Genomic DNA, 14364 nt, shown 5'->3' on the forward strand with positions numbered 1-14364 from the left:
TGAATATGGTTGAAGCCACGTGGCAGTACCTTAAACCAGACCATACGGATGGTATAGGGGAATTTTGGGCACTATTTAATTGAATGACTCGAGAATATAGGAATTAAAACTCATGTTGGTCTCATTATATTGTTATAGCACTTAGTAGAAATATTTTTCATTGAAAAGTATGGGTATTATGATAGTAAGCATGTGTTAACACCTTTTGTGGCAAATATCCATCTTATGAAAAATAATGTCCTTGTGTTTTCTCATACTAAATATGTCAATATCAATGGTAGCCAATTGTATTTGATGGATAATGTATGTGAGACATGACATTGCCTACATTAATGGCATACTGAGCTAATAACCCATTGTGTCCTTATAAGGAACTTTGATGTATATTGTCGATTATCCAAGTCTTATATAGCAGAGCCATTGATTATGGACTGATATTTAGTAGATTTCCATCATTGTTAGAAGGGTAATATGTTATAAACTGGATCCAGTAATGTTTATGTGTTTACCTTTGGTGGAAATTGAGTGTCTTGGATATCATCCAAGCTAATCGCCTTAGAAAAGGCATGTGATGATGCTGAGTGGGTTAGCAACCTCTTGGCAAATCTTCCCATTGGCTCTAAACACCTCCCGATGTGTATATGCTTTGGAAACCGCTCCTCATTGCAATAGCTAAGACATGTTAACTTATGTGCAATGGGAAAAGAATACATGTAAGTTGAGATATAACTTAATCAAGCAGCTGCTAAAGATTATGTTAGGTTGGACTTAGTTTGGCCACATGTCTAACCGCACCACTTCTTTGGAGGCAAGTGGTTATATCGTCGAGGGGATGGGACTTTTGCCTTAGATAGAGAGGGCTTACACCGACGGCAACCCCATTTATGTGATTGGAGATCCCATGAATTAAGTTCAAAGGGAAAAACAAGTCACCTTGTCGCCTGGTATGCTATTGTCTTTCTTTGAGACGCCCCACCCTATGACTAGATAGCATTTTTGTATACTTTGTATAACTTGAATTGCAATGAGAAAGGATGAGTTATTTTACTCTTATTGGAATCCATAGTTCATTTTTATAATGAGATAGTGTATTTTAAAGCGCAATGTACACTTGATGGATATCCACCACGTGAATGTAGAACTGGCCGGTTCTTATGAGTATTCGTGCAAGTACTCTAGAGCATTCATGGAACACAAAAGTATTAGGGCCAAAAAAGCAACACCGAGAACAGGCATATAATGAAAGAGCAATGTGGGTGCATGTCCTCTATTTTACTACAAGGGAATGTTGGTTCAAAGATTTTTAATCCACCACTTTCACGTATTATAAGACATGTTACCCTATGACAAAGGGTTCAAGCCGTAAAAGCACCAAAGATCTTATGCATTATTTTTTCGATTCTCTCCGGCATTTCGTTAACCCATTTCTTTTGTAATATCCTATTCCAAAATAGTGGGGGACTATTAGTATTTTGAAATAGTGGGGATTGTTGGAATCTCTTGTGTATTTCTAAATACTGTGTGTGCAAAGTGGAGGAGATGAACAAATGGTGTTCTCTCCACTTTAGTGCATAGTAGATAGTTCCACATTGGTTATCCACCACATCGGGTAGGGTTCGGGCCCGGGCTTGGGCTTCTTGTTGTGGGTAGTGGTTTGACCAATAGCCTAAACTTGTTTTGCCTTTTCTTGAAAGCAAACAAGTTTTTGTTCTATTAGAGTTGGTCTCTCTTCCTCATAACCTCTATAAATAGGACTGTGGAGTACATATAGAGAATAGACTTGATCGAAACTCAACTCGAGAAACGTAAAAACTCAAACCGGTTCTTTTCTTCTTCTCTTCTTAGGCCGCCCAGAGAGAGTTATATTGTTGTTCTAGAGGGTAGTGCGTTCTAGTGCAAAGTCAGGGCTTTGTTAACCATTGAATCTGTGAGGAAGACGCCATCGTTGCCTTCGCGCACCATTGAAAAGGCTTAAATCTTTCCTTAAGGACAGCCTAATCCGCGCCTTGGTTATTACTTGTTAATTCTGTCCTTATCTATTATTCCTTCTGTTCTACTCTAGTTGATGTGTTGATACAACTATTCTAACACACCCTTCACCATGACTCAACCACCATAAAATTTAACTTATATTTTTCTCTTTCCATTTCTGGCTTTTGTGTTTTGCAAAATCAGTTAATTTGGGTCCTGTTTGTACTCTTAACTTATTTAATCTAATCAAATCATGATATTCACTATGGTTTAGTTAGGCCTTCAACAGTTAAACATCAACGCCGTAGGTTAAGACATAAAGCCTAATTTTTTTATTTTTTTTCGATAAGTAACCATTATTAAGCCTAATTCAATCTACTGAAGTGGTCCCAAATATATATTTAATAATGTAATCGAAGCCATCAAAAGAATAATTTTACTCTGTTGTTCTTAAATGGCATCCCTGTTCGAAAGCGGGACCAACATTGGGTTGTTGACCTTTGGGATTTGACATTAGATTGATGTTTTTACAAAAATTTCTTGCTTAGTTTAAATACAAACTCATATGGCAAATAATGTTGGGGAAAATGATACTGATCGATTCCCACTAAGATAGTTTGCACTTGGACAATCTACACAATACAAAGATATAATGTGGTTCAGCCAGTAATGTATATTTTCACAAGAGCAAATTCTTTTATAAGTATGGGAAGGAAAATTACAATCACTCCTCTCAAGTCTCTCTAAACTTATTAGATCATTTTTCTTTCCTTACAAGCTTTTCCGCTCTTCAAGGGTTTCCTCTCCATTTTGGTTGCTTTTAAAATTGGGTTTCTATTCAAGACTTGGTTTTCCAAAACCTAACTTTTGTTTTTAAATTAATCTGAAATTTCGGCGCGTCTACGAAATTTCGTGTTTACTGTAGAAAAATCAGAACCTGACATATGTTAGGCATGAGCGCGGGTACGCTTTTGGCAAGGCCAATCTGAGCACGCACGCGCCCTCTTATATTTCCAGTTTCCCAAACTCCAATAGACATGTTTCTTGAGAGGCTAAAAAAAACTATCTTTTTTTTCACGACAAAGGATGCGCACCTTAGGCACCAATCAACTGAAGCGTCGCGGCGCTTTTAACTTCTTCACACCTAACAAGCATTACCTATTTTTCCTTCTTCCTCATGTGAGGGATAACACCAACAATATCCCCCGAGCCATAAGGGGGGGATACCTCCATGCGTTCCCAAATCAACAAGAGGAGTGTACTACCATTCCAGCGGTAGCACAACAAACATCAAACTTACCTTTCAAAAAAAAAACTTTGGTCATTATATCCGACCCGTTCTTGTCGGTATATATGGATCTTCTCAATACACAATTGCTTGTCTTCGAGAACTTCTCTAATCCAATGATAACGCACATGTATGTGTTTGGATCTAGAATGAAAACTCAGATTCTTGTTCAAATGGATGGCGCTCTGACTGTCACATAAAACTACAAACTGTTTCTGCTTTAGCCCTAGTTCATCGAAGAACCTATTCATCAATAGCACCTCTTTGCAACACTCTGTAGCTGTAATATACTCGGCTTCTGTAGTGGAGAAGGCAACACATTTTTGCAACTTAGATTGCCAAGAAACTGCTCCCCCTGCAAAAGTAAACAGATAACTGGAAATGGACTTCATCGAGTTAACATCACCTGCCATGTCTGCATCTGTGTAGCCTTCAAGCAAGGTCTTACTCCCACCATAACACAAACACGCTTTGGAAGTGCCCTTGAGATATCTCAAAATCCAATTAACATCTTCCCAATTCTCCTTGCCCAGATTTGACAGAAATCAGCTTACAACACTCACGGCGAAAACAATATCCGGTCTTGTACACATTATTGCATACATCACGATGCCTACTGCGGATGCATAAGGAATCTTTTACATTTCATTCTACTCATGCTCACCCTTTGGACACATATATTTGTCATGCGGAATTAGCCACCAAGCGGACAACTGACTGGCTTCGCTTGATCCATGTTTAATCTCTTCAACACCTTCTCAATGTAGCTTTCTTGAGAAAGCCACAATTTTCTACTCTTTTTGTCATGAGTGATCCGTATCCCAAGTATTTACTTTGTTTGGCCCAAATCCTTCATCTCAAAGGACTTACTCAAGTATTTCTTCAACTTAGATATCTTGTTGATGTTTTGGCCAACTATCAACATATCATCCACATACAACAAGAGCACTATGAAGTCCCTGTCTAGAAATTTCTTAACAAATACACAATGATCGGAAGAGGACTTCATGTAGCCATGCTTCACTATAAAGGACTCAAACTTCATGTACCCACTGTCTTAATGCCTGCTTCAACCCATACAAACTCTTTTTCAGCTTGCATACCAGGTGCTCTTTGCCTTTGACCTCAAATCCCTCTAGTTGGTCCATGTAAACATCTTCTTCAAGATCTCCATGAAGAAAAAATGTCTTGACATCTAGTTGCTCAATCTATTGGTTCATATTTGCGGTCAGACCCAATACCACCTTGACAGAAGTCATCTTAACAACAGAAGAGAAAACTTTATCAAAGTCAATACCTTCCCTTTGACCGAATCCCTTCACAACAATGCGAGCTTTGTGCCTTAGATGTGGACTATTCTCCTCATGCTTGACTTTGAAGATCCACTTATTCTTGAGAACTTTTATTCCTTTCAATTTCTCAACTAAGTCATATGTGTGATTCTTATGCAAAGAACCCATCTCATTTTGCATGGCCTTCAACCACTTCTCCTTGTTTGTACCTTCAAGAGCCTTTTGATAATACATAGATTCTCCACCATCAAATAGTAAACACATACGTATGTGGTGGATACCTGGTTGAGGCTTGTTTCTCTCTATCCGACCTCCTTACCACATTTTCTTGTGGCTGAGGAGGATGCACTTTTACTTGCTCAGGTGGTGGTTCATGCACTTTATCTGCATCTTCTATATTAATAAGTTCTATCCTATCATGAGCAATATGATCATCATCATGAGCTTCAAACCCATGGTTCTCTACATTCTCAATGCCTTATGCACGTTCCACAGTAGGAACTTAACTTCTGGTTCTAAATCAACAAGATCATCTATGAAAGGTTCTAGCTTCTCACCATTCTTAAAGTCTGCTATTGTTTGGTCTTCCAAGAACACAACATCTCGACTTCGGATTACCTTCTTGTTGAACGGATCATAAAGTTTGTAGCCAAATTTTTCATCCCCATAACCCAGAAAAATGCACTGATTGGCTTTGTTATCAAGCTTAGATCTATCATCCTTGGGAATATGAACAAATGCTCTGCACCCAAATACCCTCAAGTATCCATAATCAATATCTCTGCCTGACCATACTCTCTCTGGATAATCACTATTCAAAGACTTCAAAGGTGATAGGTTGATCACATGTACGGCTGTGCGTATTGCTTATACCCAGTAAATTCTTGATAACTTAAAGTGAGACATCATGCATCTCATTCTCTCTACAATGGTACGGTTCATCCTCTCGACTATACCATTCTGTTGCGGTGTTTTAGGAACGATCTGCTCATGACGAATCCCATGACTCTTGTAATACTCTTCAAATGGCCTAATGTACTCTCCCCCATTGTCGAAACGAATAAACTTCAAAGGCTTCCCTGTCTCTCTTTCCACCATGCTATAAAAGGTCTTAAACACGCCAAATACTTCATCCTTGGTCTTCATACTATATGCTCATATCTTTCTTGATACATCATCAATGAAAGTCAAAAAGTACAAAGCTCCCCGATGGGACTTCACTTTCATAGGACCACATAAATCTGTGTGTACTAACTCAAGGACATTCTCCTTTCGGTGAGAAGGGAATCTTTGAAAATACACCCTGTGTTACTTTCCAACCAAACAATGAGTACATCTATTTAAATGCGTACCTTTGATATTTGGCAAGAACTTCCATGCCTTTTTCTCCCATATGACACAGTCTCTTATGTCATAGTTCGGAGAAAGTTTCTTCTTGTGCCGCATTTAACTCTGCTTTACACAAACTAGTCTGTGTCTTGTAAAGCGAGCAAGTTTTCTTCCCTTTGGCTACTACAATGGAATCTCTGCTCAGTTTCCATACCCCGTTACCAAATGAGTTTTTAAAGTCATCATCATCTAACTTCTTAACGGAAATTAGGCTTAGCCGAATGTCAGGGACATGTCTTACATCCTAGAGTATCAAGGTGTAGCCGACATTGGTTTCTACATGAACATCATCAATGCCTATAATCTTAGAGACTCCACTGTTACCCATCTTCACTTCACCAAATTCACCACAGTTGTACGTAGTGAAGAATTCTCTGTGCGGTGTGACGTGATAGGATACTCCTGTATCTATCACCCACTCTGTATCCTGGCATGAGGTACTAATACAACACTCACTACAATCTGACACAATTCACACTAGACCATCGTCTACTAGTACGGTAGTATCTCGCCCTGTGCTTCCGTTCCTCTTTACCATGTCTTCATATACACATTTATTCTTCTTATTTCTCTTTAGTGTTCTACATTCATACCTAAAGTGACCATTGGTGGCACAATAATAACATTATCTATCTGCCTTAGGAGTTCTAACTTTACCCCTAGATTTGCTTATGTCATCATCTTTAGAATGAGATGATTTTCTGCTCTTACCTCTCTCCCGCTTTTCTGTGACAAGGATCTATGAGTGAGATGAGCTGCTTCGTGAACCCCTTCTTGTCTCCTCATTCAACAATGCCCCAATAGGCATCTCCATGGAAATGATTCCATCCTTAGCGGCTCTGCCAAAAGAAACTGCTAAAGTCTCCCAAATGTCAGGTAGAGAGTTTAATAATAACAAAGCCTCAACTTCGTCACCCATATCAATCTTCATCAAATGCAACTGATTGATGGTATTCTGTACTTCATTAAGATGCTCAGACATTGAAGAACCTTCTTTGTACCTCGTGTTAGCAAACTTCTTAATGAGTAGTACCTTGTTTCCGGCAGACTTCCTTTCATAGCGGTCTTCGAGTTTCTTCCACAAGCCAAAATCGGTAGTCTCTTGGGATACATGGTGGAAGACACTGTCGTCAATCCACTGTCGAATGTACTCAATTGCTTTTCTGTCAAGCTTGGTCCACTCAGCCGCCGCTATTGCGTTTGGTTTTACTCATCCATTCTCAATGGGTTGTGTCAAATCCTTGCAATAGAGCAAGTCTTCTATCTTGGTTTTTCAAATAGTGTAGTTACCTCTATTCAGACTAGTCATGCGAGTGTTTATAGAATGGTCCATCTCTACAAGCTATTTCAACTCAAACGTCATCTCAAGAATTTTATCAAACACCTTCTGAGAAAGATTTGGATAACTATCTTCTGTGATTAATCTAACCTGGCTCTGATACTACTTGTTGGGAAAAGCGATACCAATCGATTCCCACTAAGATAGTTTGCACTTTGACAATCTACACAACACAAAAATGTAGCGTGGTTCGGCCAATAATGCTTACTTCCACGAGAGCAAATCTTTTTATAAGTATGGGAATGAAAATTACAATCACTCCTCTCAAGTCTCTCCAAACTTACTAGACCACTCTTCTCTCCTTACAAAATTTTCCTCTTTGCAAGGGTTTCATCTTAATTTTGGTTGCTCTCAAAATTGGGTTTCTATTCAAGATGTAGTTTTCCAAAACCTAACTTTTGTTTTTATAGTAATTCGAAATTTCAGCGCGTCTGCGAAATTTCGTGTTTACTATAGAAAAATCAGAACCTGGCATGTTTAGGCATGAGCGCGCGCGCGCCCTCTTATATTTCTAGTTTCCCAAACTCCATTAGACATGTTTCGTGAGAGGCTAAAAAAAAACTATCTTCTTTTTCGCGGCAAAAGCGCGGGCGCACCTTAAGCATGACCAATCTGAGCGCACGCGCTTTTGACTTCCTCACACGAACAATACCTGTTTTTCCTTCTTCCTCATGTGAGGGATAACACCAACAAATAAGTCGAGAGATTTTCTTATTGCCAATCATTTAAGAATGAGATTCAGATAAAAATCATAGATGTAAGGGTAATGTACCCCTGAACTCTGAAGAGAATACATGCCAAAATGCAGTCATGTTATCATGTAGGTATGCGTTCTAATCGTCTTAAAATTAGCAAAAGAAAGTACAGTTTTCTCGTTGTCCTTAAAGTTTTAAAACTCAACATGGTCGATGGTTTTCTTGAACGAGATAATGCAAATCGCATCAAGGATTCAAGGGGCCCTTGGTTCAACTAACAAGTAACAAGGACTGCTAACAAAGTTTTTAGCTAGCTTGAAGATATGATCTCCATTTCTGCTACAGACATATCTTTACAATATATGAACCTCGAGGTTAAAGTAGATTCATCTTTGTCTCAGTCCACGAAATCACTTTAGTATTGTAGTATTCAGCTTGCTTGTTTTTCATGAAATTTCCGCATTCAGCACCCCTGTTTTTTTTTTTTTTTGCTCAAATTCAGCCCCATTGTTGAATGTGGAAAATTCAGCACCTACTCAACACTTGGCAGTCAGCAAGCAGCAGTGTTGCAGAAACAAACAGCACACCCGCTATCCTTATATATTTCTTTTCAAAAATCCTCTGTAGTTGTTATGCACAAACCTTGAAAGAGGTCAGCAAAATAGCAATCCATCTATAAATTCTGCTTGAGATGGTCCCCATTCCCTCATATATATTGCTAATTTTTGTTGCGTTCCCGTGTATGTAGAGTTTAGTCAATAAGTGCCAGTTGTTGAATCAAATAACTTTGATGTAATACTTGGTACTGCTAATGTTAACTTCTCACCAAAGTTGGTGTAACCCTCCAAAAGAGTGTCATATTTTCTTGAATTTAAGCAAGGTAGAGAGTATCCATGTACTCATATTTCTGTCCCTTGGGTCCCTAGGAGGCTAGGATTACTGAAAATTAAGCTCCTCCAAAGTATATGCAAATACAATCGCATATCTCACTCTACCGAAAACTCTTAAACATGTAGCAAATAACCCAAAACTAATTGGGAAAACTCTTAAATATGGAGCATTCGACTCAAAACTAATTGGCAACGTTTGCATTAAGGAGGAAAAAAAATTTACTGGACGCAAATTCCAAAAAGATGTTAAACATCATTATTATGATGTTCACTTTGTGGTTGTTCCTGCTGCAGATTCTCCAACTCCCATATGCTTAACCTCTAAATTAAGCAAAGATGGGATCACAGATGACATACTAACTTAAAGAAAAGTAGATAGTTAAATAAGAAGATGGAGGAAGGCTGGCAGGTCACATGGACATGCATCAATGTCTCATGTGACTCCTGTGTGTGATGCCTAAACTGCTTTTGTCCTTTTTCCCCACTAATTGATGAGGAGTAAACATAAATTTTGAATCATATCTTTCGTAGGTAGATTCAATCAAAATATTTCATATATAAACGAATATTCTAGACTAAATGACAACTTTAGCCTAGATCAATCATTTTACCAAGAAATAATTCACACCCCTTAAAATTTCAAATTTTAAAAAAGGTTGAATTTAATCCCACCTAAAACCATCCCAACCGTCCAATCCAACGAATGCAATAAAAAAAAAAGGAGGGAAGGAAAAGCACCCGTACGATTTCACACTCTCACTAACCTTCACTCTCACTACCACTCCCACTCAAAATTATATAACCATTTCTAGCCTTATTCTCTTTCTTCACATCATTTCCATCTCTTCATTACCGACAACAACCTTCCCATCTCTGCCGGAGTTTTCTATTCTCCGGCACATTCACCTTATACTAGTTTCTCCATTCATTTAAAAGAAAATGAGGGAAATCCTACACGTACAAGGAGGACAATGTGGAAACCAGATTGGTTCTAAGTTTTGGGAAGTTGTTTGTGATGAACATGGCATAGATCCAACTGGAAAGTACGTTGGAACATCAGATCTACAACTTGAACGAGTGAATGTTTACTATAATGAGGCTTCTTGTGGAAGATTTGTTCCCCGTGCTGTGCTTATGGATCTTGAGCCTGGTACTATGGACAGTGTTAGAACTGGTCCTTATGGTCAGATCTTTAGGCCTGATAACTTTGTGTTTGGGCAATCGGGTGCGGGGAATAATTGGGCCAAGGGTCACTACACTGAGGGTGCTGAGCTTATTGATTCCGTTCTTGATGTCGTTCGGAAAGAAGCCGAGAATTGCGACTGTCTTCAAGGTACAATAGTGTTGTTAGTGTTAGTGTTAGTGTTAGTTTGTATGTATCAATGAAGTTAGTTTGTATCATTGTATGTTATTGGTGCAGGTTTTCAGGTGTGTCACTCACTTGGTGGAGGAACTGGTTCTGGAATGGGGACTTTATTGATTTCAAAGATCAGGGAAGAATACCCGGACAGAATGATGCTCACGTTTTCTGTGTTTCCTTCGCCGAAGGTGTCTGATACAGTTGTTGAGCCTTATAATGCTACTCTTTCTGTTCATCAGCTTGTGGAGAATGCAGATGAGTGCATGGTTTTGGATAATGAGGCTTTATATGATATTTGCTTCAGGACTCTTAAGCTTACCACTCCTAGCTGTAAGTTTATTGCGTGTACAAGTTCTTTAGCTGGTGTTTGTTTACATTTGATATTGATTGAGTTTGAATTTAATTTGAATTAAGTTCATTACTCTGATTCATTGTATAATGTATGTCCTATTATAGTGAAAAAGTTTTGTGAATGCATTTAGACACTGGTTGATCATCCTACTGACTTTCTTTGTTAATTTTTATTTTCTATGTAAAGTTTATTTATATTTTCGAAGTGGTCATTACTGAAGTGTATCAGATAGGCTTTCTGGACATTGTTTTCCTCTGTTTTACTCAAGGTTGTGTGAAATTTTTGTGTGCTAAGTTGTCCAGTGGAACCTTAATGAAAATTAATTTTTGGGATGATTATTTATTAGTGTACATCTATGATCTATGCATAGATGGCCCTTGGAATAAGCGCTAGCTTAGGTAATGTTGGCGTACCTGGGCCCGAGGTGGTAGGGGTCAACATTGAGATTGCATATAGGGGCCTGAACGTGCCCTTCTGACTGGAGAGATCAACATAATGAGAATTTTTTTTTCTTTGCAGCTATGCTTAGTAGAGAACAATTAGTGTATCTGTTCAAAGAACTTTAAAATGCTCTGAAGTCCCTTTGGAGCGTTATAAATTCTAAATTTGATTTGTTCTGCCTTTTTCCCCCTTTGAATTGAAACCTGGAAACCATAACACCAATGAATAGTGTGCTTTTCTATATATGTTAGTTTTATATGATGTTGGTGGTTTGGTTTTACATGATGGCATATCGTTGTAGACATTCCTGTTGCAAAAGGTCATCATAATAAGTTCCATTGTGTGTTCTATTTAAAAAAAAAAAGGTTCTATTATGTGTCACATGTGTTGCTGACTTGCTTGCATGTAACTTTTTGGAAAATATGTTCTGAAACACTGTGTGTTACTACTTACTTCAACTGATACCGAGCTTGACAATTTTTTCTCTTCTCACAGCCAGTTAATTTGTTTTAGTGTGTTTTTTTTAGTCCTGTATCAATGACTTATTTAACTCCTTGTTTCAGTTGGGGATCTGAACCATTTGATCTCTGCAACCATGAGTGGTGTTACCTGTTGCCTCAGGTTTCCTGGGCAACTAAATTCTGATCTTAGAAAGCTAGCAGTGAACTTGATTCCCTTCCCTCGACTTCACTTCTTCATGGTAGGGTTTGCCCCTCTGACATCACGTGGATCCCAGCAGTACCGTGCTCTTACAGTCCCAGAATTGACACAGCAAATGTGGGATTCTAAGAACATGATGTGTGCAGCAGACCCTCGGCATGGTCGTTACCTTACTGCCTCAGCCATGTTCAGAGGCAAGATGAGCACCAAGGAAGTTGATGAGCAGATGATTAATGTTCAAAACAAGAACTCATCCTACTTTGTTGAGTGGATTCCGAACAATGTGAAATCAAGTGTATGTGATATTCCACCTAGGGGACTGTCAATGGCATCTACCTTCATTGGGAACTCGACCTCCATCCAGGAGATGTTCAGGAGAGTTAGTGAGCAGTTCACAGCTATGTTCAGGAGGAAAGCTTTCTTGCATTGGTACACTGGCGAAGGTATGGATGAGATGGAGTTTACAGAGGCAGAAAGCAACATGAATGATCTTGTCTCTGAATACCAGCAATACCAGGACGCCACTGCAGATGAGGAAGGTGATTATGAAGATGAGGAGGAAGAGTTGCAAGAAATGTGAAGATGCAACATCAAGTATAATACCCACATCTTGCATATTGGTAGTGATGTTATACAGCTATTTCATAAGCATCCAGATTTATCATGTGGTAGCGTTAGATGGCTAGTAGGCCAATTTCTTGAATGTTATCTACATTTCCTTTTTGGTTTCTGCATTTTGCTTTCAATCTTGTTCTAGCTGTGTATGTAATTTACAACCTTCTGTTATTATCCATGGGTACTGCTCAACAAAGCTAGCTATGTGATTGTTAACATGTGATACTCTTTTGTAATTGATGGGAGTTCTGCTTTTGTGTTCTTAAACTTCTATTTTATATAATTATATTGGATTGTGGTGGAGAGTATTACGAGTTTTATGTCAAAATGGTAGGTGTGCATAAGCGTTTTATCTATGCACATTTATGTGCCCTTGGCGCACTTCTGCGATGTATGTGCCATATCGAATGAAAGTTTTCTTTTAATTTCTTGGTCGTGAACAGTATTCTTGTATTTTCTTGGTCGATGATGTCAAATGAAACTATGAAAGATTCGGTAGTTATGCAGAGAGCATTGTTTTAATAACAGTCGTTTAATACTTTAAAATGAACGCAATTTCTAAAATAACACAATTTCTTGCACAGCTCTGTAATGTTTTCTGCCTAGGGGATGTTAGGTTATCTGCTTACTTGTTAGAATGAAAGTGAAAAGGGAATGCTCAGGGTCCCAAAATAATGTTGCCTAATAGCTATCGGAAGCCCATTTATTCTTTATCATTGGATATTTGGATGGATCACTGGGTACATCCAGGGGAACGGGATAGGTACCTTGTAGGCTTGTAAGTTGTAATGAACTTTTGGTGTGTGAAAATGCTGTAAATCTAGATTTGAGGATGCCACGGTGTCACCAATTCATTATATGATGAAGGCTAAAAAGTTAGTGGAGAATATGTGGTGAGAGGACAACGGTGAGGTAATTTCTGCAGCTTCGTCAACGGTAATGTGTAGGAGGTGGGTGTCCCTTAGATGGATACCACCACCTGTGGGTGTGTTAAAGTTAAACATTGATGGATCATCTAGAGGAAATCCAGGTGCTGCAGGAGCAGGTTATGTTCTCAGAGATTGGGAAGGAAGATTTATATTTGGTTTGGCAGTACCGATCTTACATGCTTCCACTCTTATGGCTGAAGCGAGAGCACTATACTTTGGATTGAGGATTTTATCTTTTCTGCATCTAAATGGGGTTCGTGTTCTAGTGGAAACGGATTCAAAGTTCATTCAACATTGCATTAGGTGCTCATCACTGGATATTCCTTGGGAGGTCCTTCATGTAATTCAAGACTGCTCACATTTATTCAGTTCAATGGTATGTACTGAACTGATATGGAATTATAGGGAAGCTAACTTTGTGGCTGACGCATTCGCCAATTTTGCATCTGATCGTGCTGAGGATGATGCTTGGTTATCGAATTCAATGGGTATGAAAGTGAATGTTCCAACAGGATTATTGGAATTGCTGGAAGATGGTTTTTTCTTTTGGTGGTTGAAACCGCCAAACTTTGTATGTAATTTACTGTTGTTTGATCTTACTGCTTCTTGTACAGAACGGTTTATTCCGCAATAATAACTAGCACTTACCAAAAAATAAAAACTTTTGGTGCGTGAAAATGCTGTAAATCATTTAAGGTGCGGTATTAATGTATTTAGCGAGACTCTGCAAGACTTTTTAGCGAGACTTTTTTATGAGTTATCATTGCAATACATACGGACGGGTATCTCTATGTAAATCAATAGTTACCATTAGTATGTCGGTTATGTAGGTCAAATTAATTTTTTTTTTTTTTTTTTTTTTTAAGATAAAGTTGTATTAAGCGAACTAATAGGCATAGATGTAATTGTAGCGTTGTGCCTTGAAAGATGAAACATAATCATTCTCGCATTAAACTACATGGGTTAATTGGTTGAAAATTTAGCATTAGAAAAGACCTTTTAATTTGAAGTGTATTAAAGCAACCAATAACTAAAAACATTTTGCTGCATTCGTCCAGGAATCCAATTTGGAGCAATCGATAATTATATCAATCCTTCGTGCCCCTAGCACATAATAATATGCTTGAGAGCTCGCTGCAGCAA

At 38.4% G+C, this 14364-nt stretch overlaps 1 protein-coding gene across 1 annotated transcript; it reads left to right on the plus strand.

Annotated features, from left to right (window-relative positions):
* Positions 1-9672: 9672 nt before the first annotated feature.
* On the plus strand, positions 9673-12545 carry LOC147484839 (tubulin beta-1 chain). Its single transcript, XM_086577203.1, has 3 exons — positions 9673-10197; positions 10285-10554; positions 11581-12545. Exons 1-3 carry the CDS (start codon positions 9804-9806, stop codon positions 12255-12257), a joined length of 1341 nt encoding a protein of 446 aa, XP_086433329.1. The 5' UTR covers positions 9673-9803; the 3' UTR covers positions 12258-12545.
* The last annotated feature ends 1819 nt before the right edge of the window (positions 12546-14364 follow it).

Source organism: Coptis chinensis, chromosome 8 (genome assembly GCF_015680905.1).
Source record: "Coptis chinensis isolate HL-2020 chromosome 8, ASM1568090v1, whole genome shotgun sequence".
Classification (NCBI taxonomy): domain Eukaryota; kingdom Viridiplantae; phylum Streptophyta; class Magnoliopsida; order Ranunculales; family Ranunculaceae; genus Coptis; species Coptis chinensis.